This window comes from Callorhinchus milii, unplaced genomic scaffold, assembly GCF_018977255.1.
Source record: "Callorhinchus milii isolate IMCB2004 unplaced genomic scaffold, IMCB_Cmil_1.0 Scaffold13, whole genome shotgun sequence".
In the NCBI taxonomy this organism is placed as follows: domain Eukaryota; kingdom Metazoa; phylum Chordata; class Chondrichthyes; order Chimaeriformes; family Callorhinchidae; genus Callorhinchus; species Callorhinchus milii.
In genome coordinates, this window is record NW_024704754.1 from 12,663,579 (window position 1) to 12,691,424 (window position 27,846).

Here is a 27,846-nt window from a genome sequence, read left to right on the forward strand (position 1 = left end):
TTTGTGGATTCTGTGCAGACACAGGTGGCGTCGGTGCCATTGTGCAGCTCGTGTGATAACATCTTCACTTGCATGTCCTGGACAGCGCAGGAATAGCGACAGGCAATGGGTTTCTGCAAAGATTGTCCCTATTTCCTGCCTGGCACGTCTATCTCCCACCCCAACAACTCCCCTTTCCCCGTACCCCTGGCTATTGTCAGGCCACTACTCGTACCTTGCCACTGCAGGTGCAAGCTTAAGCGCCTCATGAGATCCGTTTCAAATGAAGCTCTCCAAGGTACAGGGTCACAGGGTCATGTTTAATCCAGTTCACCAACCCCCACCCCAACCGTGATTAACTCACGTCCGCACGGCACCGGGGAAGGAAATTCAGAGCTTACAGGGTTAAACTTGAAAGAGTGGGGTGGGAGTGGGAAAGGTTGAACTGCAGGCCAGTTTCCAATTTAAATTTAATTATGCTTAAATTTGCGCCTGATAAGTGCTTGTTTATTTGGCTGTGCAAGCTGTATTAGGACTGATAAGGAGTGTCTTGGCTGACCTGATATTGATCATTGGGTGCCCTCATTCTGATTGAGCCAGTAAATACATTCTGATTATAGCACCCTGAAGAACCCCCTCACTGGTCTCCTAAACTCAATGCAGTCTTTACTGTGGAGATTTGTTTTTTGCCCATATGGAAACCCAACATTGGGATCCCAGAGCTGGTACCAGCAGCCCCTGAGTGTTATGTTATCCTGACTCCTAAGCACCTCTCCATCAATTTCCCTGATCCTTTGCCCTTCCCTCTTTATCTGGAGCGGTTTTACACCTTTTTTGTTTTGCTGGAGGAGCATTAGCAGTCACTGTCCTCTGGTACCTCACTTGCACGGGTATTATTCACATGAGGCTAATGCCAATTCAAGTTATTTAACCACTGGGATCACCACCAGCGAGCCCAATCTTATCCTTGTCGACATTCATGCCCATTTTTCCATTTAGGGTTCTCTGGATAGTGATCCTGAGCAGGAAGCCCTGGCTTTTTTTTCTTCCCTTTTCCTCCCTCCCCTCCTACTTCTCCTTCCTTTCTCCCCTTGTAATTCAGAAGTGCTGAGACCAAATGTAGCCCTACGTCTGCTCCAGATGATACATAGCTAACTCAGCACAGACCATTGGTACCTGTGATTATTGCCCAATGTTCACCAGGTGTTGACTTTACCTGGCCCAATAGGAAAATAAAAAGGTTATTTTTATCTGAAAATTTGTAAATCTATGTGAACTCCAGGTTTAGCAAATTAATGCACTACCTCAATCAGCATTTCTGAATGATTTGAATGTAGCTGCCAGTACAAAACACTGATATGTTTCAAAGTATGGATCCAGTTAGAGCTAATATGTGCTGGCACCCACTGACACTCCTGCTCCACGTACTCATGCAATCATAGAATATTACAGCATAGAAACAGGTCATTTGGTCCAGAAGAATATAAAAATCCCATGACACTATTCGGAAAGTGAACGGAATTTCTTCCAATGTCCTGGCCAACAAGCCTCTGGAAAAAGTGTTCATTCCCTTCACAGCTGTTTCGGGGTCCTTAATGTGACCAAAGTGGCTACATCGCTACATTTGATAGCAAATATGTGTGAAGTGCTTTAAGGCATTTTGACATTATCTGTGTGTATCAGGTACAAAGATTATTATTATGAATCTTGTTGATTGATAATGGAAGCTGTTAATAACCACGTAGACGCACAAATGACTCAAAAGCTTCCTAGAATCACAATTACAAACAAACACTGCTAAAACACCCTTCAATATAGCGCTGCGTCACTTATCAAGTGGGTAAGTAATGGACCCTGACATTTTGTGACATCAAAGCTTGAAAATTTAGTAATCCCCAAAACACCAGGAGGAGGCTAGTGAGCGCATTGCAAGATCGGCTATACAGTTTTCTGATCACACAGAGGCACGTGCCGGTGACATTAATGATGATGAAAGAAGGTTAAGAGGAGACTTAATAGAATTTTTCAAAATTATGAGGAGATTCGATAGAGTGAACGAGGAGAAACTATTTCCACTAGTGGGTGGGTCGGTAATACGAGGACACTGATTTAGTTGAAAAGAAACAGAGTGGAGGTGAGGAGAAATGTTTTCACGCAGCGAGTTGTTCGGATCTGGAATGCATTGCCTGAAAAGGTGGTGGAAGCCGACTCGATAACAACTTTTAAGAGAGAAGTAGATAATTATTTGGGGAGGACAAGTTTGCAGGGCTATGGGGAGAGAGCGGGGGAGTGGGATTGATTTGAATAGCTCTTTTTAAAGAGCCGGCAAAGACACGATGGGCCGAATGGCCTCCTTCTGTGCTGTATAATTCTATGGTTCTATGATGCCTGGTGGCAGCTGTTTTGTGTCCTCACTGTCAATGCTGGTTCAAAACTTCTGGAAGCTGTGTGAAAGCTGTATGTCACAAAGACACTCCACTCCAGATGTAGACTTGTCTGAACTCTGCTCCAGGATTTAGCTCAGTGGAGTCATTTCCAGAGGTAGGCTCAGTGTAGTGTCCACTTCTGATGTTTATTATGTCAGAGCAAAGTTCCCATGGCCAGGAATGACACATTTCCAGTTGTTGATAACCGAGCGGGAATGCCTCCTGTTAGGAATTACTTTGCTTTTGACCCTATAATTATGATTAACCAGGAGGTAAGACAGTTCCTAAGGGTCTTTCATTGCACTCTGTATGTTCAGTTCAATGCCAAACAGAAACACTGACACTCTGAAGCAGACTGCGGCTTGCTGACAAGAATTGAACATATTTATGTTGACCTAATAGCAGCTCGAGGGGCTGGGTGCTGGCTCTGAGGGCTCTGTAGGACCTCATTACCCTCTGTCTCGCCACTTGACTTTAAGTTTTTTTTACAATGAAACATTAGGCAAGTTGCCTTATTCCACACGCCTCTGTTTACATAGCAGGAAGTAGGTGTCTTTTTTGAAAAAATTCAGAATCGGTCACTCAATCCATGAGTGTTTATGGGACGCTGCTGTGTGTAATTGGATGCCATGTTTCGCCCACAAAATATACAGTTAATTCACTTTACAGTATATTCTTTGAGATGTCTCAACAAAGTGATAAGGCTCTATGTCAAATGCCAGGATTATTATTATTACGTACGCAAGGTTATAGCCAAGATGGGATCTCGAAGACGTGATAAGGTGCTATATCAAATGCAAGTATTATTATAGTTCTTTTAATAATAAATAAAATAATCGTTGCATTTGATAAAACGTCTCACAGGATTTTCTATAAAGTGTAGTAACTGTATTTTGTAAGTGAACTCTAAAGATGATCTTCACATCAGGCACACAATGAATCACCACAAACTTCACGCAAATAGCTTATTTGATGGCTGGTGTCAGGTTTGATCTGTTTGTATAGAGTTAGCTGATCTCAGCTAACAGGAGGGGACAACCCTTCCTTCCTCAGGTTGGGATCAACCTAGGCCAGCATTGCACCCCTTCTGACCAGCAGGTCTCAGTACACACTTGGTGTGCTTTTTCCAACTGAGCCATTGATAAGAGCCACCCTCAGCTCTGCCTTAATAGACAAAGGATATTTCACCTTTTTGTCAATTCTCTTATAATCTGAAGCATGCTTTGTGAAATACAGTAACTTTTTCAATAAAATGCTTTTTATTAACCTTGCTCATTGTGTCAGGGCAGGAAGTCAGCCAACCCTGTTTCAGACCAGGAGAATAAAGAGAGTTAATTGCTTTACAACTGCTCTGTAAAACACTTTTAATACTCTTGTCAGTATGTTTAATGTGCACTCTATCAACAGTGTATTAGGACAGTGACACATTTATTACGCGTTTGAAAAAGCCCTGTTTACTGAAACTTGGCAGTGAAGTGTTGCTGAAGAACTCCACTTGATGGCATGTTTATTGTACTTTATTGCAGCTAATTACACCACATGCAATAAGAGTGCAGACCCCTCCACGGCATATCCCCGGTGTGGTAGAAGTCACTCTCTCCTACAAGTCAAAGCAGTTCTGTAAAGGGACTCCAGGCCGCTTCATCTACACAGGTAAGGAGCCTCGGCACATGCTCCTCTAGGTTTTAATGTGTTTTGTTCTGCAATGCTTTCCTCCTTCATTCTGGGGCCTGGAGATCGCTTGGCAACACTGCCAGTCATCTCCCTTCACCTCACACCCCCCTCCACCCTGTACACATAGTCTGTAGGCTTTCCTACTAATTGGGAGACTCAGGTGGAAGCCTAAGGCCCACAGGGCAGTATGCCACCAAGGTTGAAAAGAACAGGAGAGAGGATGAGATAAATCAAGGAGTTGTAGTTGGGTGACACCAAACTTTGGGTTTTTGCAAACCATTGCAGGAGGTAAGGAGTTCTACATAAGATCCTGGGGAAAGACTTGAGATTTCACATTTCACAGGTGCAAAATGTGTGTGTGGAGTGGGGGCACGGAGTGGGAGTAAGCAGAGAAGATACATGACAATGGTTATAAGACACATAATAAGTAGTTTTTTTGCCATCATGCGGATTCACTTTTAATTTGATGGAGCTGACCCCAAGTAAACAGCATTTACGTTTTTAACAGGAAATCCCATTACAAATGCCTACCGTTAAAAGGCCATTAAATTAACTGAGTCAGTCGATTTGTGTCCCAATATCTGAGTCTGTTGGGTCTGCAGTCTCCCTCTGGTTTTGAATGTAAGTGCTACAAACCTACAAAGCTGCTTTGATCACACTCTGCCACTGAGTTAAATAGAATGAAAATTTAGATGTTGGACAGAGCGATTGCCTCTTCCCCCCCCCCCTATTTCAGATTGCTCCCCACCTTCAGATTACTCTCCCACTTCAGATTGCACTCCCCCCCCCACAATCCTGCTCCACAAGCAAACCGAATGACTGAGGTGTGATGTGAACTGAATTTATTGCAGACTTACTTCAATGCACATTCCTAGGGTAACACACACTCTGAACACATTACATAAATCCCTTGTATAAAATGATTTCTATACTATGTATGCACAATGGGAGTGACAGTAGATTGAAGCTTTTAAGACTTGGTGCAAAGTGGGTCCTCCCACGATCTGACTGATATCCGAAAGTACAATATAATATAGTAACGTTAGTGTTTGTCTAAAACATCTGCAATTTTTGTTTTCTTTCTTTACGTTGATTATCGACATTTTTACCGCACAAAATAAATTTGAAGTTTTATTAAAAGTAGGAATACTTCTTTTCTTTCTTTGAATCAGCTGTGGTGGAGGCTAACATACAATTATTTTGCTCTCATTCTTGTTTCTCTCCACCTCTCTCATTCTTTGCATTCTCGCTAGTTCAGTTTCTTTCTCTTTTACTCTCGTTCCCTCTCTTCCTTGTTCTATTTCCAGTCCTGTTTTTCTATCTCTTGATTTCTCTTACTGCTCTTTCATTGTTTTTCTCATTCTTGCTCTCTTTTGTTTCGCCCTTTTTTCTCTCTGCGTCATTCTCACTTTCTGTTTATTCTCATTCGCTCTTTTTTGCCTTTGTTCCATGCATCTCTCCATTTCTCTTCCTGCACATTCATCCTCTTTCTGTGTACCTGCTCTCTTTTCTTCCCCTTTTTCCTTGTGTTCACACACAATGCAATCATGGGGCACTGGTGCTTAATTCACCTTTCTTGCCTTTGTCCGTTCCCATTGTTATCAGTGAGAATGTCCTGGAGGACCACATTTGGGACTGAAAGAAATTCAGGAGCTGAAGGGTTAATCTGGGAAAAATGTGAAGCCATCACCCAGAGTTTGAAGTTTAATAGTGCTGGAATCTCACACACATGATTGCACAAATAGAAAGCCAATTATGGGCATATAATGAAAGTATTTGACTAATGGTTCTCATAATTGTATTGCAGATAGAATTAAGCTTGTAGACATTGGGAGAAAAGAAATAGACCATTTCTACCCGTTAAGAAACTAATGCAAAGTTTTGTGTCCATTAGAGAGAAATACCCTCGGTGCTGAGATAGCTGATCTGAGCCTGTATTGCCCCCAACGCCCATTGCTAAGGAATAGTGGTCCATAGATTATTTTAAAAGATAATTGGCTAGATGCTCGAAAAGAGTGTGGGGAGTGAGATTAGATGAGGTGGCTGATGTGGAGAAACACACCAGCACAGATGTATATAACGGTTTGAAATAATAATAATAATAATCCTTGCATTTGATATACCTCCTTCACACATCTTCGAAATATCTCAAAACGTTTCACATAATATACTGTAAAGTGAATTGACTTTTTTGTGGGCAAAACGCTGTCCTGTAAATGTTCACTGTACATTTCTCCTCAAATAACTCACCACACAGGCATTCTGCCACTGAGCAAAATGGAGTGAGAATTTAGCTGTTGGACACAACATTTATCCCCTCCCTCCTTCAGATTGCTTCCCCCCCCACCCTCCATATCCTGGTCCTGCCAGCTTTCATCACCTCCAAAGCTGATCTGCAAAGATTGGTCCTTAATAAGGTGTCATTCATAAAAACAGACAAACCTATAACTTTCCTAACTTGCATCTACAGAGCAGTGAGCAATAGGTTAATTTTCTGATTCAAATAAAATATCAATTTTCATTATTTTCCATGACACTGTTAACTTGCTCAGACAGTGGATATTGTGGTTCTGAGATGCCCAGATCAGAAAAGACCCAGTTTCAATCTCTATCTAACCCCATCCCACCCCTGGTGCGGAGTTACTTGATCTGAAGCAGAGTTGCAGTAAGGCAATTAGTTTCAGTGCCTGTGGGTTGGGGAGGGAACAACTCAGCCAGGGTTCCTGCTCCCTCCCGATAGTTAGCCAGTGATTACCTCAAATTTAGGATTGTGCAAAATTGTGGGAAATGAATCTTAATTTGGAAACCTTTTTAAAAAAAATTAACTCAATTTTAGAATTTTCCACAATTCTGGGTGATCTTCAATTCAAGTCTTGCCTGCCTGCTGCGGTGAATTACAGGCGTCTAAAATCCCCTACACTTGCAGACACGCTTTCCAGCAGAGGTTACTGGATATGGATCAGGAACAAGATCCCTGGCTGATTTTTTCCCCCTCCCTAGCCCAAGGGCGCTGAGACCAATTAATTATTCCCCTACTGCTGCCCCAGCTGAGATGTGATATATTTGATCAAAAGATGGAAGCTTCTCGATCAGTATGGCTCAGTTTGACACCAGGCAGTGGCTTTATTAATTGAGCCATTGTGAGAGCTTCTTAAATCTAGCACCTGAAATCTAGCAATCTGCTTTCTTTCATTTGTTTAATTGTATAAATGCCTTCTATTTTATTTCACTCCGGCATCACTGAGATATGTGGGTGGGAGCTAATTGGAGCATATAGATCTCAAATGAACACAATTTCATAGAAACATTCCCAATGGGAGATTGGATCCTTTTATAACGATTTGAGTAATTTCCTCCTCTCTGGTTTTAATTTCTCAGACTGGAAAATAAGTTAGCAAATCACAAATGTTTTTAAGGGAGGGAGACAGGGAAGGAGAGGGAGGGGTACATTGGTCATAAAGAAATTACTCCTTGTGTGTGTTTGGCCACTCCCCCTGTAATGAAGGTGATATTCTTCTGACTGTTGTGTGCCTACAATGCTGTTTCACCTAATTGAAAGTCATAAGCATGACTGTAGAGGAAAAATTTGTTTGTAATACAATCATTCTTACATCAAATTAAAGAAAATGGTTACAAGCCATTTAGCCAGGGTTTCACACAGAGTTCAACAAATCCCTAAACAATTTTCTCTCCTTTAATGAAGTCAGTCAGCATTTTGCTGAGGAAAATTGGGAAGTGCGTTTTATTTTGTTCTCGGGGAAATAAAGCAGTTCTCAATGTAAAACCTTTGCCTCCAAAGTACATGAAGCATAAATCCTGTAATATTCTCTACCAGTGAGCTGCTGTGCTTTAATTGACTTTATTAGTCCCTTGTAGGTTTTGAATAACAAGTGAACCAGCAGTTCAGCAAAGCGATGTGAGTTTGGTGTGTAAGCCATTCATATTTCCCATGTGAACTTGTTTTAACTCCCACACAGTTTGAACTTTTTTTAAAAAAAACAAGGCTCATTATAGTTTTACAGGATGTGGACCAATTGGAAGTTCTGTTTCTAACACATTCCATAGAGAAACATTCCAAGAAAACTGGATTTTTTCCCCTCCACAATGTTCCACATCGAACGCAATGTTCTGGAACATGTTACAAAACCACACTGGCCATATGTTTTCTCAGAGGGACTAGGCTACAGTTTTTTGGCTAAAATACTTAAGTACGGCTTGTTGTTCATTTGACCTAGGAGGAGCGGAAAGGAGGTGGGGGGGGTGGGGCGTGGGGTGAAGAAGTTTTGGTAGAGGGTGGTTCAGTCAAGCATGCCTTCCTCTCCAATTTTTAAAAAAAACCTTCCTGCCCCCTAATGGTTGAATGCTTGTGGTCGGGTCTCATTTAGGAGAAATTATTTTTAATTGTCGTTTGTCAAAATATGCCCTGAGGCCACCTGGCTGTGACTAGCCTCTCTGGCTGCTGAGAAGAGTTTTAACTGACCTAAAACCACATTCTTTTGACTGTTTTTTATATTTTAAAAAAATCATGAAATATATGACCTGCTCCTAAAGAAAGTGTGTCACAGGCAAGGTCAAGTATCCTCTAATCCTGACGAGTACGGCAAATGACTAAGTGGAGACAGTCTCCTCTTCCCCAAGCCGTTTTAAACATTTTTAACACAATTGAAATAAAGTGAAGATAATAGATAACGGGAGAGAAATTCCACCTCGGCCTAGAGTTACTTTATTCATGAAGAAATTCACAGTGTCGGGAATTTGACAAGTTCTTAAATGCAGTCTTAATTATGAAGTCTATTCAACTTCATAGTTAAGACTGAATTCAACATTTTGACAAATTCTGGGAGATCTAAAATGCCATGTTGGTAGAGTAAGTCTAGACCCCGGTGGAATTTTACCTCAAGAAGGTGATGAATTTCAGGGCAATAATCCGGTCGGGTGAGGGAGGGATATGAAGCAACATAATAAGGTTCCACACAGATCAGGAATGTCCCTAGTCTTTGGTCAATTGCTTGATCTCAGCAAAGTAGATAATCGGCTTCAGGGATCCAGGCTAGGGAAATTGCTGGGGTTATGTGCAGAGATATTGGGGTCGAATATACTGTGATTTCCAATGGGATTCTTTAATAGGGAATTAGGGACTGCATGGGCCACAATGGACTGAACAGCCTTCTTAAATGCTGTAAAAACAAAATTCTATGGACTCATTCTGCAATGTATGTCACTCTGACCAGCAGAAACTCTGTACTAAAAGAAGGGAAAAATCAGCCAGGATTCCTGATCCCGATCACAATCCAGTAACAGTCAGTGAAAAAGTCATTGGATGAAGGTAACCTTTGGAATCGTGGACCTCCACTGTCAAGTAGCCTGCCGATATTCACAAAACGCAAAATACTGCAGATGCTGGAAATCTGAAAATAAAAACAGAAGTCTCTGGGAACACTCAGCAGGTCAGGCAGCATCTATGGAGAAAGGCAAGTGAGTCAACGTTTCGGGTCCACGACAGTCTTGGACCCGAAACGTTGACTCACTTTCCTTTCTCCATAGATCCTGCCTGACGTGCTGAGTGTTCCCAGAGACTTCTGTTTTTGTTTACCGATATTCACAGTCTGGGCACATCCATGACGAATGGGTTCCAGGGTGTGAAATCATACGACGTCCAGTGTTTGTGGAACTGAACCTGAACCGACTTGTTATAATAGCTTGAGTATCCGACTCTCATTTCTCTCCCTTCCTATTGGGAGTGTTTAGTCCCCACTCAGCACTTCCACATATCTCCATTTATTGTGGGATTTTTCATGCTTTCTCTAACTGGCATGGAGAGCTTCACTCTTTCGTGTATCAGATCAGCACTGCAACTTTGATCAATCTTTAAGTGGTTTATATAAAATTTCTCCCCCATTGAATGCAGGGTCTTAATTCACTTGAAGCCACTTGAGCCAGCTATGGGGTTTAATATGCAGCAATTTCTAATAGGATAGTAAGGAAGTACAGTACATCACACCGCCGGGTGGGAATATTTTCTGGCACAATCTACTTTCGGAGGAAAGTTCCAGCTGGCTGACAGGACATATGTCCAATGCCCAGAGGAGTCTTCACTGACATTCCTTATTGAAGAAGCCCATTAGAAATCGACGCTTGTTTTCTCAGTTACTACACTTTATAGCAATTACTGAAAATGCTTTGAGATGATACAACAGGGTAACGTACTATAACAGTGCAAGTTCTTTCTTTCTGTCTCTCTCACTGTTGTTTTTCTACACAAGAGGTATGCTTCATTTATCATCCAACCCTGCCCACTCTTTATTAATGTAAGGTCCAGATGGAGATAATATTTGCCAGGATAGAAATCTCACAGATTTGTTCCTGATGTTTGCTGGTTGCATGGAAAAACCTGGGGATATTATACTGGAGTGTCAAGAGGCAAGCAATTTCCCACAGTTTAAAACTGTTCAGCCCGTGTGCTTCAATTGAGGTTTGGAAATGAAGCTTGGCTTGAATCTGTCTGAGCGCAGCAAGAATGTAAAATTGCTGGATCACTGGTTACAAGCAATAAGTCAACTGCTTTCCATTGATTCTGAGTAAAACATGGGCAAAAATCCCAAACTCAAAAAACCCATAAGAACATAATTATTGAGGAACATGATATATACATTGCCCCAACTCATAGTGACACTACAATGCTGTGCTCGGGCGGTGCTGCATTGCCGGAGGTGCTGTCCTTTGTGAGACATAAAACCAAGCTCCTATTCGCCTGTTGAGGTGGATGTTAAACATCCTGTGGCACTCTTCAAACAGAGAAGAGAGTTTCTCCAGTGTTCCGGCCAACAATCCCCCAAATAACATTGGTCACTCACTCTATTGGCTGTTTGTGGGACATTGCTATACACAAATGGCTGCTGTGTTTCGCCCATAAACATATAGAGTCAAACCAATTTACAGTATATCCTGTGAAGTGCTTTGAAACATCTCGACGATGTGATAAGGCACTATACTAAATGCAAGGATTGTTATTCTTATTATTATTCCCATTTGATAGATCAATCCTATTTACTTGTCTTCTCACCATATCCCTCAACAACAAAAACAACAACAACAAATTACACTTGCATAGCGTGCTTCATGTCCGAAAGACATCCCATGGTGCTGGACAGTCAGGGATTTTTGGACCTGAATTGGGAGTTGGAGTCAGAAGACGTGGATGGCAGGGGGGAGTTGGGTGGGAAGGTGGGCGAAGGCACGGTTGAAGAGGAAGGTATTTAGACGGGACTTGAAGGATGCAAGAGAGGAGGTAAGGCAGAAGGATTGTGGGATAGAGTTCTAGAGTTTAGGGGCAGAGATGTTGAATCCCTGACCACCAATGATAGGGCGGGAAGTGTGGGTTACATGAAACAGGCCGGTATCCACCGAGCAGAGGGATCGGACAGGCTGATATGGGTTTAGGAGGTCAGAGAGGTAGGGGGAGCAAGACCATGGAGGGCTTTGATGGTGAAAACCGGTTTTGTACTTGATTCTCTGAGGGATGGGGGGCCAGTGAAGCTGGGCAAGGACAGGTTGATATATTTGCAGAGCCTGGTGTGGGAGAGGACACGAGCTGCAGAGTTTTGAATAATCTGCAGCTTGTGGAGGGAAGAACTGGGAGGTCCAGCGAGCAGGCAGTTGGTGTAGTCAAGCTGGGACGTGATGAAAGCGTGGATGAGGGTCTCGGTGGCCTGTGGTGAGAGGTAATGGCGGAAGCGGTCCATGTTGCAGAGGTGGGGAAAGGCGGAACGGGTCACGGAACGAATGTGGGGTTTGAAGGATAGCTGAGGGCCGAAAAGGACACCGAGGTTTTGTATTGGCTCAGTGGGGTGAAAAGTGCAGCCATGAATAGTGAGAATGTCAGCGGCTGAGGTGAGGAGGTACTGCTGGGAGCCAAGCAGAAGGGTCTCTGCCTTGTCTCAAGCTCTTCTCCCTCCAGAAACTCATGAATTTCCCTCTTCAACCCATTTATCCATCTTGCCCTGATATGTGCATTGGTTTATTTTCATAAGTTGTGTTAACTCTATTGGAATCCAGTGCCTTAAAACCATTGTATGCTCAGGTGATATCTCATCATTCCAATGGGAGCAGCTCAGCCGACAGACTCTGAATGTCTCTGTGCTGGTAAAATGTTTAGAGTTACATGAGCTGCTGCCATCAAATCAGCTGAGGGCAGGAAGGGTGCATTTTCATTTTAAGCTCGGTTGCACGGGGTCAGGGAGCTACTCAGGCGTGCAAAATATGACATAAAAGAAAGCATATATAGCCATTACAGATATGAGTGTGGTTAACTTCGAAGCTTTCGTTATCTGTGTTGTTCACACACCTTGGCGTCAGGCAAGAGTGGGCAGTTTGATGGCATTCTTCTGGCTTCCTCTGAGGCACGTTTCCTCTTGAACATGTTACCACTTTTAGGCAAAACAACGTTTGTGAAAAATATAGTTGATGTCAAAGATTTTCGTAGCAGCTTTCACCTAAATCTCGGCTGCTTAGAGTTTATTTTATGCTGCAGTCTTTTCCATGGGACTGTAACTTAGTACAACTCCAGGCCTCTGAGAATCTTTGACATCAACGGGGTCAGGGAGCTACTCAGGCGTGCAAAATATGACATAAAAGAAAGCATATATAGCCATTACAGATATGAGTGTGGTTAACTTCGAAGCTTTCGTTATCTGTGTGTAAACTATAGAGCAGGGTTTTTCAAACTAGATGCACAAGCAGATTACTGGGTAAGAGTTTTTTCTTGTCTTACTGTCATGATACCCGCATTTTGCCCGATGAGGAGAGGGGGAAATTCACCTCGCCCACTGCATGGATATTAATTGCATGCTGGGTATAAGACCCAAATGTACCTCTCTACTTCTACCATTCATTACATGTCTATTGATCACCTGCCTGCCAGATATTAAGCCCTGGATGAGCCTCAACTTTCTTCAACTAAATATGGACAAGGCAGAAGCCATCCTCCTTGGCTCCCACCAATGTCCTCTCGCTTCTAGTTCTGACTTCCTCCACTTTCCCTGCCTGTCTCTCAAACTTACTGAACCAGCACACATCTGTGTGCTCTGTTTCCTCCCTCACATCTCATGCCTGATCAAGATCACTTTTTGGTCACTTCATAATATCGTCCACCTTCCCTTTCTCACATCCAAAACTGCCCAAACCCTGCCAAAATCAACTTCAAGATCTTCATTCTCAGTTCCAAATCCCTTCATGCCTCACATCTATCTGTGGGATCTTCTCCAGCTTCACTCTCCTGCTCAATCCTTCTACTCAGCAAACTCGGGGATACTGTATATTCACTGCCCTCTCCATCTCACCATCAGTGGCCAAACCTACAGCCATATTGCCGTTACCCTCTGGAACTCCCTCAAATCTTTCTGTCTCATCTCCATCTTCAACAGCTGCCTAAAAACTTACCTCTTCGACTATGCCTACAGTCACCCCTTCATTTCCCCTCTCCCATCCTCTGACATAGTCTGACATCATCGCTGTAAAATACTTTATATGAAGGGCTCAAAAAAACTATAAAAGCAAGTCATTCTTGTTAGGTAAAGTGCAAAATTGGAAGCAACAGTTTATCTTACACTTCAATGTTTGCACCTAAAGGTGCTGTCTCATGATGGGATACAGCTCTACAGGAAACAACTGCCCTCCAATGTTTTGCTCAAGGCCCTTTCTTCTTGGATACGCTTGAGCATTGAGTGTTGGCAAGTTATTCAACTAAAGCTCTTGTGGACTGTAGCCTAGGTTGAGACTGTACCTTTAGGGGAGAAATTTGAAGTGGAGAGAAGGAAAGTATGATGCTTCTTGGTTTCCAATTAATGTCACACATCGAACATGGTGAAGTTGCCCTTGAACACATCAGGGGTTACTGTGTAGAGAGAGAGGTGTCTTTCTAATTTTCTTCTCCCTTGCCTAGGGTCAATTGCAGCACACTTCCTGCAACTCTGGCTGAGATCAGCTAATTTGGATTGAATGTAGCACCTTCCCTAGGTTGCTTGATTCAGTTTCACATCATCATCATAATAATAATAATCCTCGCATTTGGCAACAGTTTTTCAAAGAGCATAAATGGGAAGGGCTAAATACCCTTGCTTGAAAAATGTATTCAACATAAATGTGATCAGAGTGAGCAATGAAAATGTAGTTGGATTACATCGAATCTTGGTAATTGTGATAATCACTAATAAAAAATGTTTGCCAATTTCTTCCAACTCTTCAGTATAGCACTGAGCCCTAAAGACTAAGAAGAACTAGGAAAGGGGTGCGGGAACAGCAAGGGTTCCCCTTCCCCAGTCATTATCCCAGGACCCCTACTATACAAGCTGTTATACAACAATCAATTAGCCTGCAGACATTCACTGTGTAGGTTTACACAATAAGAATTGGTATTTGGGTGAGTTTACAAGTGGTGCCCAGCATTTCTATAACTGTATCCCAGCATGAGCCATCATCTTTAAGAAAGCAGAAGAGCAAATTGAGGAGGAATAAAAATCAGCCCAACATTTATTCTAATGACAGTGCTCCTTTAAGTGCAATCCCACTTTAAGAGTATTTCTTTCGGGGAAAAAAAGAACCAAATTCCCCTCATTGATTCCTATGGGAACTAGTTCTGTTAATTGTGTAATGATAAGGCCAATGCTTGTTTTAAGTGTAGTTTTTTTTGTAGTTCCATGCACAATTAAGCACCAGATTAATGGCCCCGTTCTCACCTGTTATTGTCCCCCTATACAGGTCAAGTTCACACCTCATTATTCATAGACTACTGGAGTCTCCCTGTTGCAAATTGCATGCATATGCTTGTTAAAAGGCTTCTAAACTGCACTATTGTTGTAATTGTAAAGCAGTATTCTCCTAAATAAATTAGTGGCATACATATGCTTGTTAAAATTTACTAAACTGCTCTAATATTATAAAATTTAAAACAGTAATTAAAAAAAATTAAATTGACACTTGTTAAGATCTCTTGGACTGTGCCATCACTGTTGCAGTAAAACAGTTTATTTCTGAGGGAATGGGTAAATGTATCGTTCTTTTACCTTGGGACCTGGTTTCAATTCCAGCCCTGTTGCATAGGTTGAAATCTTTATGTCTGCTGCAAAGTAATCCTACATGAGATGAGTTTGGCCAGTCTCAACACAGTTCCCAGTTCTCAACCCAGACACAGTAACATTTCTACATATGTGGAACTTTTCCGTATGGTTTGAATGCTTTTAATACGGTGATGGGTTTCTGCATGTATAAGACACCAGGCTGATGAAACAAAATGAATACAGTTTTGAGCAATATCATGGAGTCCTGTAGCTCAGTGGTTAGAGCACTCGCTTTGCAAGCGAGACACCTGGGTTCAATTCTAGGCAGGGCGAAACCTTGGGCAAGTTTCCTTACTCCACACACTTAATAATAATCCCTCCAAAAGCAAAACAATAATAAATTGGTCATTCTCAACCCACGACTGTTTGTGGGACACTGCTGTGCGCAATTGGCTGCCAGTTTCACCCACAAATATACAGTCAATTCACTTTACAGCATATTCTGTAAAGCGCTTTGAGATGTCTAGAAGGCGTGAAAAGCGCTATATTAAATGCAAAGATTATTATTATATTATTATTCAATGTTCATCACACTTGCTCAGAATTTGGCATAATAGGTGTTGTGAAATTGTGTAATGGTGAATACTGGCAAAGTGTAGGGTGTTAGTTTGCTGACCTCCCTAGCTTCACCTTCTGTCAGCTCCAACTGATGCAAAACTCTGCAGTCGTGTATTTCGTGTATTCTCTCCCACACCATACTCTGCTCTTCCTTTTCTCCCGATCTACACTCGGCTCCACTGGCTCCCAGTACCCCCCCACCTTTGAGATCTCCTCCAGCCCTTTTCTATTGCTTTTGCTCTCACTCTTCCAAGTCTAGTCCATTGCTCATTTTCCACTCCCTTCATCCTAAACTCATCAGTGACCGATCTATCAGTTACTTTGCCGAACTCTCTGCCAAAATCCCTTCACCTTGTCCCTCTTTTCCCTGCCTTATGTATCTACGGTCTCTCTTTGACCGTACCTTTGGCCAACATCCTCATCAAACTGGCTCTTCATTATTTGTGGGACTTGACAGTGAGTGTTGGCTGGCTATTCCAATGCAAAAGTTATTACAGCCCAACCTAATGCTGTCCATCCTGCCCTCGTCCAACCACAAATATTCACCTGCACTTTCCAACAGAGTCTCCAGATAATGATCAGAAGCAAGTGCCTTAATCCATCAGGCCCACAGAGGAGCTGCACTTTAATGTAACATCTCTAAATTCACTCCCCTCCTCATAGACGAATAACAGTTCCTATTAAAAAAAACTTGCTTCCTTGATTGGAAAGTTAAAATGCCAGCGAGTGGCTTCAAAAGGCACCGTGCAATCAAATGCAAACTCAGGGGAAAAGGAAATTAATAATTTTCTGCTTTCTTTTCAAAGTTAAATAATGTGAAGGAAGCAATTGGCAAACAAATGTTGGAGGTGAGAATTGGCATATTCTCAGTGGGAAGTCAAAAGACAGGATATTTGGCACAAGATTTGCAAAGTAATCTATGATTATTTGCACTGTATGCCAATGAGTGACTGTGGTAGGACAGCATCTGCCAGAGGCAAATTCTAAAACTATACCACTGTTTAAGACAACACCGCCAAGTTGTTAAATAATGAGTACGTTTCATGCCATCATTGGTTCACGTTGTTGTGTTTTTTCTAATGGCTCAGTTAGTAAAGTCAATTGCCCAGTGTAGAACAGAGTCAGTCAGACCAGGAATGGATGCCCGGTCCATTCTGTGTTCTGCGATCTCATCTTAATAATAATAATAATCCTTGCATTTGATACAGCGCTTTTCACGTCGGGAGGACGTCCCAAAGCGCTTCACAGAACACACTGTAAAGTGAATTGACTGTATATTTGTGGGCAAACGCGGCAGCCAATTGCGCACAGCAATGTCCCACAAACAGTCGTAGATTGAAAATGACCAATTTATTATTGTTTTGGGTTTTTGGAGGGATTATTATTAGGCTGTGTGGAGTAAGGAAACTTGCCCAAGGTTTCGCCCTGCCTGGAATTGAACTCAGGTCTCTCGCTTGCAAAGCGAGTGCTCTAACCACTGAGCTACAGGACTCCACTCTTGGACAATTAACCTTATAACTGGAAGTAAATTAGCATTCAGATTCCAGAAGTTTATCATTGATAAATGTTGTATCTTTGTATGATACTTGTTGTATCATTTCGTGAGACCTAGCTTTCGTTCACTCCTTTGAGTATCAATAATACACTTTCCTGTTTGCAAAGAGGCAGCATTGCAAAGTTCTCCACCTTCAAAATATAATTGAAGAATTGGAGAGGTGTAGGAAAGCAATGTGATTCTGGGTCTCTTAAGGAGGGACTGTTATGAGGAGAGACATGGACAGAAAAAGTTGTTGTCATCAGAACAATGAAGATTAGGAGGGGACGATATGATCGAGTCCTTTAAAATGATTAGAGACGTGGGTAATGTAAATTTTGGCAGAGTATTTGGCCTAGACCGTGAGAGCCGAAATAGTGAGAAAAAGAAAAGCCTCAAGCGATACTAGAGATTAGAAGTTTTTTCTCCCACTGACAAGAGGATGCAGAGACTTCCATAAAGAGTCCTTTTATATTGATTAACTCCTTCACAAAAAGCTATGGATTGGACTTCTCTGCTGCTGCCTGGGGAGAATGTTGTGTGTAAAGGGAAGGAGGGCGGAGTTGAATAAAGAAATGTATGGATGGATGAATATCTTGGAGATATTGCTGTATAATCTTTGGGGAACTGGGTGTATCCTCATGAGATAAAGTGTCTGAGGATAGAACAGGCTTGATTTACCTAATATCCATTTACTGTTTCATAATTTTTGAAGTTCTTACTCTTTTCATCCTTGTGGAGGAGATCGAGTGTAGTGAAGTTTCCATGGGTCAGTGTGATGTACTTCTGGATCCAACAAGGATTCCCCTCCAGGCATTTGGAATCCCAATAGAAATTGGCACAGTTTAGACCCCAATCTTGGAGGGTTTGACTTTCTATAAAATATATTACTCTGGAGTTTATAAATAAGCCTTTCATTTGATATAGATGTCAGGACGACATCTCAAAGTGCTTCACAGGATACATTGTAAAGTGTCCTGACTCTGTATTTTGTGGGCAAACTGTGTGTTGTGGACTTAGTTTAGTCACTTTTGCAGATGCAACACTTATCAGACTACAAGCCAGTCAGAACAATTGTCCTTGGATGGGCTGGAAAGGGGGAAAAAATGAAGCAAGGTTCCCACTATCATTATCCAGTGGCTGCAGCTTCGAAGTTGTGTGTGTTTGTGAATAATAGAATAGGACAGGACTGAGTTTGGTTGTGATGCTCCCTGAGGTCAAATAATAGTCGACTGGAACAGTAACGCAGGAAGAGAAATTGTTTTCAGGAGCGGGAGATGGGAGAAGTAAGGGAGGGAGAAGGAAATTGGCAAAATATAAGCATGGACTTATTCATATCCAATGTACTGGGCATTGAAATAGTGAGTAATTAGAAAAGCATTTATCCCTGAATCGGGATCACATGAATGCTAGGTTATGGATACACTACAGTATTGGAAAAGAACTCAGAATTTTAAAATTCTCCATCTGGATTAAAATTATGCTTGGATTGGTTTAATGTTTATTTTGGAGGTGGCTGTATTATTAACCAGTGAAATTATAGCCAACTGGGCTGGAATGACTGATGTGGCCCATTATGGGAAGAGCAACAATAAGAAGGGAAAAAAAATCTAGAGCCAAAGTTGAAGTAGTTTACATTTTTTGAGGCAATGTATTGAGGCGGGACCAGTGTATTTATCAACTCGCTGGCACTAGCCAGTGATAAGACCTTTCATCTTCCACTGGAGGCGATGGTAATTGTTTCAGTATTTAGCAAGCACTGGTTCAGCAATGGCTGTCTGCCATTAATGAGAAATTTGTCCATCATTCAGGAAGGGGCCTTAGCAAGGCAGTGGGTCTGCAATGCCCACCCTGCTCCCTCCCTCTCTAGTCAGGAGTTAATAACCGAAGCACAGCCAAAAGATCAATCATTAAAAATCCTTGTCGGGGAGAACATATTGACTGCAACCAAGCAGATAACAGCTATAGCCAACACCTCAATTCATCACTTAACTAAAAAGGATATAAAAATCTTACACATCACTTTTGTTAGAACTGTTTAGAATGGACTTTCTCCCATTAGGCCCAGCCATTTAATGCTAAGGGTAGCTGATTTATAGCTCCTGTTTCAGTGCTCGAATTGCTTTCTTCACAAGTAATACCTGAAGATTGTGCATGTAGGTTTGTTTTAATGCTGTGTTCAGAAGGTCTGGTGCACTGACATCAATGAAGTTCAAATGCCGCAGTTTGTGCCCTTGCTCATACATACCAATTTCTGCCCGTTCTCCTCTGCTCAATTCATCATTAACAGATAACAGGCCATATTGCACTGGCTAACAAAACAATCATGTTTTTCCATATTCCCACAAGTACCATTGTCAATAAATTCTAGTCAAGGCTTCATTGATGCCATTCAAACAATGGGTGGGGTGGGAGTAAAAGGAAGGGTAAAAGGAGCAAACAAAAGATTGTTCTCATTTTATGAACCAGCTTTAACTCCACAACCAATGCTTTAGAGAGGAAAGAGGTCTGTCAGTGGCTCAATGAGTAAATGCACCATTTGTTAAATGTCGAGCTATACAGATCTGAAAAGCCCCAGGTTCCTGGTCTGGTTTGAATTTGCTGAGGGTGGTAATAGAGACAAAACAGGTTTCAGCTACTCTGGGCTAGAGAGGAGAAAGCCCAGCACAATTGCTGCTCCTGACTCACTCCTGACACACAAACACACACAATTATCTCCCTGTGTCCTGCTATGTTGTCCCACAACTAAAGACACAGTCACTACAGTTTACAGCAAAATCTTGTGAAACACTTTGAGAAATCTTCCTGTCTTGAAAGGATATATATCAAATGTAAGGATTGATGTTGTTATTACCTCTAATAGTAATATCACATTTTCATTTGTATAAATTTGGTTCAGTTGGCAGCACTCTTACTTTTGGATGAGTAAATTGTGGGTTCAGACTGCATCCCAGGACTCATAATTTCAATATTGCCCACAAAAACACACAGTAATTTCACTTTACAGTATATCCTGTGAATTGCTTTGCGACATCCTCCTGATGTGAAAGGGGCTATACTAAATGGTAGGGAATATTATTATTTGTCATTATTATTATTGAGGGAACTCTGTCCTCTCCTTTTAATATCTACCTGCTCCCATTCGGCGATGTCGTCCGCAGATGGGATTAACTTCCACACGTATGCGGATGGCACCAAACCCTACCTCTCTGCCTTCGTGCTCTGACCTGCTTAGCTTTCCCCCACCTCTGTAAATTGCCCACCTCTACTACTACACTAGCTTGTGTTCTTTACCACACTAGTCTCCACACCCCTATCATCCCCATCCTCGCATGGCTCTACTGGCTCCCCAGCCCCATGGATTGAACTCCAGATCCTCATCCTAACCTTTAAATGCATCCATGTTCTTGCCCCATCCTACTGAGATCTCCTCAAACCCTAGAAAACCAGCCAATCCCTCTGCTTACTGGCTGCTTAATGGCTCGCCACCCAAACGACCCCACCAGCAGTCGGTCATTCAGCCTTTCTGTGCCCACTCTCTGGAACTCCATCCGTAGTCCCTTTGACTAATCCCTTTTCTCACCTTCTTCAAAATCCACCTAAAGACCTTCCTCTTTGACCCATTTTTGGCTATCTGTCCCCCTCGCATCTCGTACCCTACCCCATTGGCCCTTACCCCAGCTCAGGTGAAAACTTTAGACTGGGTATTGGTTTGGGACATCTTCCTGGCATGAAAGCCACTATATAAATGTAAATTTATATTGTATTGAGTGAGGTGGTGTCTGTTGGTTGAGACGTTAAACCAAGGTCTGATTCTCTTTAGAAGAAGATCAGTGAGTTCCCCTGGGTTCCTAATCAATATTCCTCCCTTATCCAAGAGCACAACAGAAACATGAATTGATCATCTCCTTGCTGTTGGTGGCACAGATTAGCTGCTGTGCTCAAATAACAATAGTCACTACACTTGAAAATAACTGATTGTGTGAAACCCTTTGAGACGTCACTATAAGATACTACATCGAAGACAAGTACTATGATTATAAGCAATGAATGTGGTGCTCTCCACAAAATCTGCAGCACTAGGGTCGGGTGCCTGTTATACCCACTACACTCAACACTGTCATCTGAAAAGCTTTCTCGTGGCATCACCTTTATGTGGCAGTCGGTAAAAGCGTCCCTGACATAAACAGCATTTACTTCAGGAAATCCACTGCATGACACACTGAGCCGCAAGACTTTAGCAAGGACCTGAATTATGTTGCAGCCAAAATCTCGTGACTTGGTGCTGTACAGATCTTTAGAGAAAACACTGTTTATACCGCAGGCCTGATGGCCATGTACAATAGCGCTTTTAAGACAGCATAATTCTCTTAAATAAAAAGAAAGGCTGATCACAAGCCAGCCACACAGAGTGTCTGATGAAATGTCTGTGTTAATTCAATTGAATGGCTGCCATTTGATCCTGAGGTCAATCTCTGGTTAGAGCATTCGACCAAACGTACAGGCCAAGACCCCAGCCCCCAGTTGCACAGCTCCAGTGGCCCTGCCACGTGCTGCCTGACATCTCTTGCAAACCAACAGCTCGGCCTTATTTGCCCTGTCGGAATTCACAGTTAAAAGTAATCACAAAATTTATGGAGAAATTGATAAAAAAGGTTGTAAAATATTGATCGGAGGAAAATAACACAACTCATCTATAATAAGAAGAAAAATGAAGCAATAATTCAGGCCTCATCGATCAGGCTGCCTCTTTGTGTATTGATCCAACGCTTTACTCTATGAGATCGCCCCAAGATTGGATCAGAGGGGACAGCTAAGTACTAGATGCTCATTACTCCTTAGATACTATCAGTTCTATATTTTTTTAAAAAAACAGTGGTTTACTAACACTGTTTAATAAACGAGAAAGGCACCTAAACTGATAGATCTAACGATTGTGACATCAGAGTGTGCAAAAACATTGCTGTATAATATTAATAAAAAAAATCGGCTTAGGATATTTTGATGGTTTGATTTGGTGAAGACTCTATTTGGGAGCTGCCCTGAGGCCAGAGCTCCTTCCTTGATGGTCATTATCATGAAATATGAGCTGCAGTTGCTGACAGTGTTCTTAGTGGATCAGTGTTCATGAAATTTCTATGAGCATTGATCTGTGTGATTGCGGTGCCCTTCTGTGGATCCTTGAGATTGTAATTTCTGTAAAGTTTGACTTCACCCTCCCCCCCCCCCCCTTTGATAAAGTATAGCCAATTGACACTCCTAATCAATAAGAGATTGTGCTTCGTGTGGTCAGCATTCAGTTGTGGCGTTTTGCTGGAGTTCCAGGCAAATGGAAGAACGGCCAGGTTCAGTGTGTCGACTGAAATATAATGATCTGATTATTAGATTTGTTGGGTGGCCGTTTGACTTCTACACTTTGTTTTATTCCGAGGGATGAAGAAAGTCACATCCCGTTTCTCCCTCCTTTTCTCCTGATTCAAATTATCTGATTTCAGTCAAGGCAGCAAATGGGGGACACAATTGTCATCAGTGCCCCCTGGGTTAGGGAAAATAAGACAGGTTTCCAGCTCCTAATTGCTATCCAGAGACCCCCTACTCCATCCCCCTCCCCAACCCTCAGTATTGTACCAGTGTGGCCAATATTAATAATCCTTACATTTGGTATAGCGTCTTTCACGTTGGGAAGACGTGCCCAGGAACTTCACAGGATATACTGTACAATGGAATGACTGTGTGTTTTGTGGAGGAAGGCGGCAGTCAATTTGCGCACAGTGATGTCCCACAAACAGCCATGAAGTGAATGACCAATCGATGTCAGATGATGACAAGGTAGGACTCGGCTGTGATGCTCAGCCACAGTTAAACACACTATCAACACTCTCTATCTAAGTTTATATATCTATAATGACCACTTTGATATGGAAACCAGAGAGTGACCAGTATCTATGATTCAATACCTCAGCGTGAGTGACCATCTTCAGGAAAGATTAGAGGGTGGGTGAAAGTGCACTACTTTCTGCTTTGGGGTCACTTGCAGTTTTAATGAGCTGTGAAATATCTCAGTCCTAAACTGCTCCAGTTGAATAACATTCGTATCTATCAGTTAGACTTGTCCAAAGATTTACCTCAATGTGGGCAATGCTGAATTAAGCGTGGCGTGCATACTCGCACTTCTCAGCTTTTTCTAACCTATTTGAAGTGGAAAGATTTAATTCTATGTAAAATATTACAGGTGCTGGCAGCAGATGTTGACTTGATGTGACTACAGCAGCAGGTATTGAGTAAAGTTGTCCGAATTGGTCTTGTGGACCTCTGAGGCAGATAGATCCTTTTGGGTTGTAGCAGGAGACAGATGGAGGGGCTTCATCAAAGATGTGCACAAAAGGAAGAGAGAGCAGTGAGAAAAGGATGTGGGCAAAGAGTTGTACAGAGACTACAGCAAATAGAACATGAACAAGATGGAATATGATAGAGTGAGAGAGATAGAGAGGACAGAAAGAGAACTTTTAAAACAGATGTTATCTTTAGATGAGAATGGGAAGTTATTTCATCTCCAAATGTGGCCTTGTATGTGAGAGAGAGCGCACAATGGGGGTAATATAGTCATGAGATCAATATTTATTGCTTTGAATGTATTCTGATTCATTGGAAGAAGACAACCTGCCCATCACAATCCTTTTTCAGCACATTCAACGTGAAAAATATGAAATAATAATAATGAGCATTTCATTTGATATAACGCCTTGTCAAAACTCTTCACATTTTATTGTGAAGGGACAGTGTATTTATAAGAAAACGCGGCTGGCACTTTGCGAACAGCAGTGTCCAAAACAGCCCTATTTTATTTCGAGCCTGGACAGTGGAGAAATTCCCTTTTCCTTTTGGGTAGTTTCAAATTACTCCCAACGTGGAGAAGAGAGGTCGCGCTCCGTGAAGCTATCCTGCATGAAGGGCACTATATAAATGCAAGTTGTTGTTGTCAATGGCGAGAGAGAGGAAGAGAGAGAACCTATGTGTGATGGGAAGAGCGACCACAATGGACAGAGAAAGTCACACACACACACAATGTAAATGGACAAATGCTTCTCCAGCACATTTACGTACAACCTGTAAAATGCATCTAATGTCCAGAGAAATTCCTGATGATCTGCAGTGATTGTCCCAGAAGATGGATCTGTTTCGTGCTGCAATGAAAAAGCATTGTGATCAGATTGACATGTTACAAGGGTACATTATAAGATGGGTTTGGGAGAGCTTTGAAATACAGCCAGCATAGAACCACAAAGAGGCAGTTTTAATGCGGTGAATCTGAAGGCACGCTTGCTCTTAATTAAATTGATTTGTGCCAATGACCTGGAGAAGCCTAATTCAGATTGATTTAGGCAATAATGAATATGAAGGTGTGCATTAATTGATGATAAATGTTGGCTGGATTTGCTTTGGGCACGATTCAAGACTCTAAAGTCAAACTCGAAGCTTATTAAGGACCGCTTAAAGAAAGAAAGACAGAAAGAACTTGCATTTTTATTAGCATTTATAATGTAGAAACATCACAAAGCACTGTACAGTAAATTACTGTCACGTGTAGTGACTGTGTTTGTAGGCAAATACGGTAGCTATTTTACAGATAACAAGATCCCACAAACAGCCATGAAGTAAATCATAGAGAATCATAGAATTGTACAGCACAAAAAGAGGCCATTTGGCCCATCGAGTTTGTGCCGGCTCTTCGAATAGAGCAATTAATGTCAATCTCACTCCCCAGGAAAGAGCAATTCTATTTGAAGGATTTTTGGGTAGGGCACTGCTCCCTTTTCAAGTAGTGTCTTGGGATCTTTCATGTCCACAGGCAGACAGGACCTTTGTTTTTACATTTCCTCTGAAGGATGGTGCCTCAGACAATGTAGCGCTCCCAATTGTGGAGTGTTAGCCTTTGAGCTAAAGTCCCAACAACCTTCGAACCCACAAGCAAAAATGCTAACAACTGAGCCAAGCTGAAAGGAGAGAGGAGGTGGGTGGGGAGAGAAGTTGTAAGTCCATGGCTATGCAGAGGGAAAACCAATCTGCTGAGCAGGGCACCTAGTCAGAACTACCCAGATCTGCAGTAGCTTATTGTTCTATCCAGGCAAATAGTTCACAGACTGTGTGCTGGTGCTTTCCGTGTTATTTCCCCCCTCTCTTGCCAAGGTTTACTGAAGCCAATTGAAGCAGCCCTGCCAAGATCAGCTAACTCATCACATCACAGAGGTTGAACCTGGGTCCAGTGAAGTCCGATGCTTTAGTATTATATTACCTGGAGTATTCATTCATTGAGCAATGAAGGAAGCTGGAACTAGATAATTGAATGTGTCAGCTGACAAGGCAAGGGGGAGAACCTTGTCTTCACCCCCTCCCCTTCCAGCTCAGGGCCACTGAGGCCAATTGTAGTAGCCAACTACTGCACTGGTGGAGCTCAGCCCACTCAACACAGACAAGGAAACAAACCTGCATAGACCTAGTGCTACATTGTTTCAGCCAATAGCACCATAGTCTAATCTCTATCAATTTCATACCTATCAGACTATTTAAGGGTACGCTGAGGTCCAAATTATATGCTGACTCTTTCCTAGGGCAAATTAAGATAAATAATCAGAATGTCACCTAATATCTACCATTAAAAAGTCCTTTAATGCTCAAACGATGAGGAGTGAAGTGTGAAGGGCTAGGGACTGTGAATCTACCCTCAGGTCACTTACAATAATTTCTTACCCATTTAGTGTCAACACAATCCTGTCACCCTCCTTCAAGTGTTCTGTTAATTTGCATGATCTTTAACACGTAAGACAGTTAACTCCGCGCTAGTAGAAAGCAAAAATCTTCTATTTTCACAGGCAGCATTTTAGCCGTTTGGTCCATGGATTTTTGAGCAGAGGTCTGTACATTACCAAGAACTACCAGGCTTATTACCACTGACTGACTCCTACAGTTTTGAATACACCTGTCTGAGTGAGAGCTCATGAAACCTGGTGTGAAACACTGCTCTGTATGGAACATGAAAAAGGTTAATTATACTTATAATGAAATACCTGCAATAATGTGATGGAAGAATAGACCGGGAAACACAGAGAAGCAATGTATAACCAATTGAGATGTGCAGCCTGGCCAGCCCTTGTCCTGATCATTGTACATTCTGATCTGTATTTATCGTATGCCCATCAAGCAGCCTCTTGGGTACTCATCGACCAAAGCCATATAAAATATTTTATATTTCTTCAGTGCCTTATCATGTTAACAGAAGGTTGACCATGACATTCAAACAAACTTCTCAAAGTGCTGTCAATTGTAGTGGCTGTCTTTATTTTCAAATAGCAGCTTTTTTGTGCCCAGCAAAGGTCCTACAGTCATGAGGTGAAATAACAAGTTACTTAGACGATTGTTGGGAAGGACACCAAGAGCCCTGTTTGATTATTTAGGTGGATGTTAAAGAACCTATGGTGCTATTTGAAAAGAAAAGGAAGTCTCTCCTGGTGTCTCGGTCAACAATCCCCAGAAAATATTGGTCGTTCACTTCATGGCTGTTTGTGGGACAATGCTATATGCAAATTCACTACTATTTTCACGCTATATCAAATGCAAAGAACATAAGAACATAAGAATTAGGAGCAGGAGTAGGCCATTCGGCCCCTCAAGCCTACCCTGCCATTCGATAAGATCATGGCAGACCTTCTGACCCAACTCTAATTATTATTATATTATTATTTATATACTATATTACATAATTACCTGCCCTATCCCCATATCCCCTAATCCCTCTATTTTTAAAAAATCTATCAGTCTCAGCCTTGAAGAGTTCAAGGACTGAGCATCTACAGCCTTCTGGGGTAGTGAATTCCATAAATTCACTACCCTCTGAGTGAAGAAATGTTTCTTCAAATCTGTTCTAAAAGGCTGACCCTTAATTTTAAGACTGTGACCCCTGGTTATAGATTCTCCTACCAGGGGAAACAGACCCTCAGTGTCTACTTTATCCAGTCCTTTAAGAATCTTATATGTTTAAATAAGATCTCCCCTAATTCTTCTGTACTCTAGAGAATACAGCCCTAGTTTATTCAGCCTATCCTCATAGGTCAGTCCCCTCATCCCAGGAACTAACCGAGTGAATCTACGCTGCACCCCCTCTAGCGCAAGTATGTCCTTCTTTAAATAAGGAGACCAAAACTGCACACAATACTCTGGGTGCGGTCTCACCAAAGCCCTATACAGTTGCAGCAAGACTTCCCTACTTTTGTACTCTAAACCTTTTGCAATGAACGCTAACATGCCGTCCGCCTTCTTAGTTGCTGCTGCACCTGCAAACTAACTTTTTGAGACTGGTGTACCAGGACACCCAAATCCCTCTGAACATTAACACTATCTAATCTCTCCCCCTCTAGAAAATAATCTGAGATTATTATTATTATGCTCGTCTACAAAATGCAATCCCTATACTTTACAGCATACTCTGTGAAGTGCCTTTGAGATGTCCCCTGATGTGAAAAGCCTATATCAAATGTAAGGATTGTTATTTTGATTAGATATTTAA

At 42.0% G+C, this 27,846-nt stretch overlaps 1 protein-coding gene across 6 annotated transcripts in view; it reads left to right on the plus strand.

Annotated features, from left to right (window-relative positions):
- ebf1a (EBF transcription factor 1a) overlaps positions 1-27,846 on the plus strand; it is a 265,989-nt gene that overhangs the window by 177,206 nt on the left and 60,937 nt on the right. For all 6 annotated transcript variants that reach the window (XM_007891402.2, XM_007891404.2, XM_042340170.1 and 3 more), the window contains exon 10: positions 3,932-4,058. In XM_007891402.2, coding sequence (XP_007889593.1) covers positions 3,932-4,058 — 127 coding nt within the window. The remainder of the gene's footprint in view (positions 1-3,931; positions 4,059-27,846) is intronic.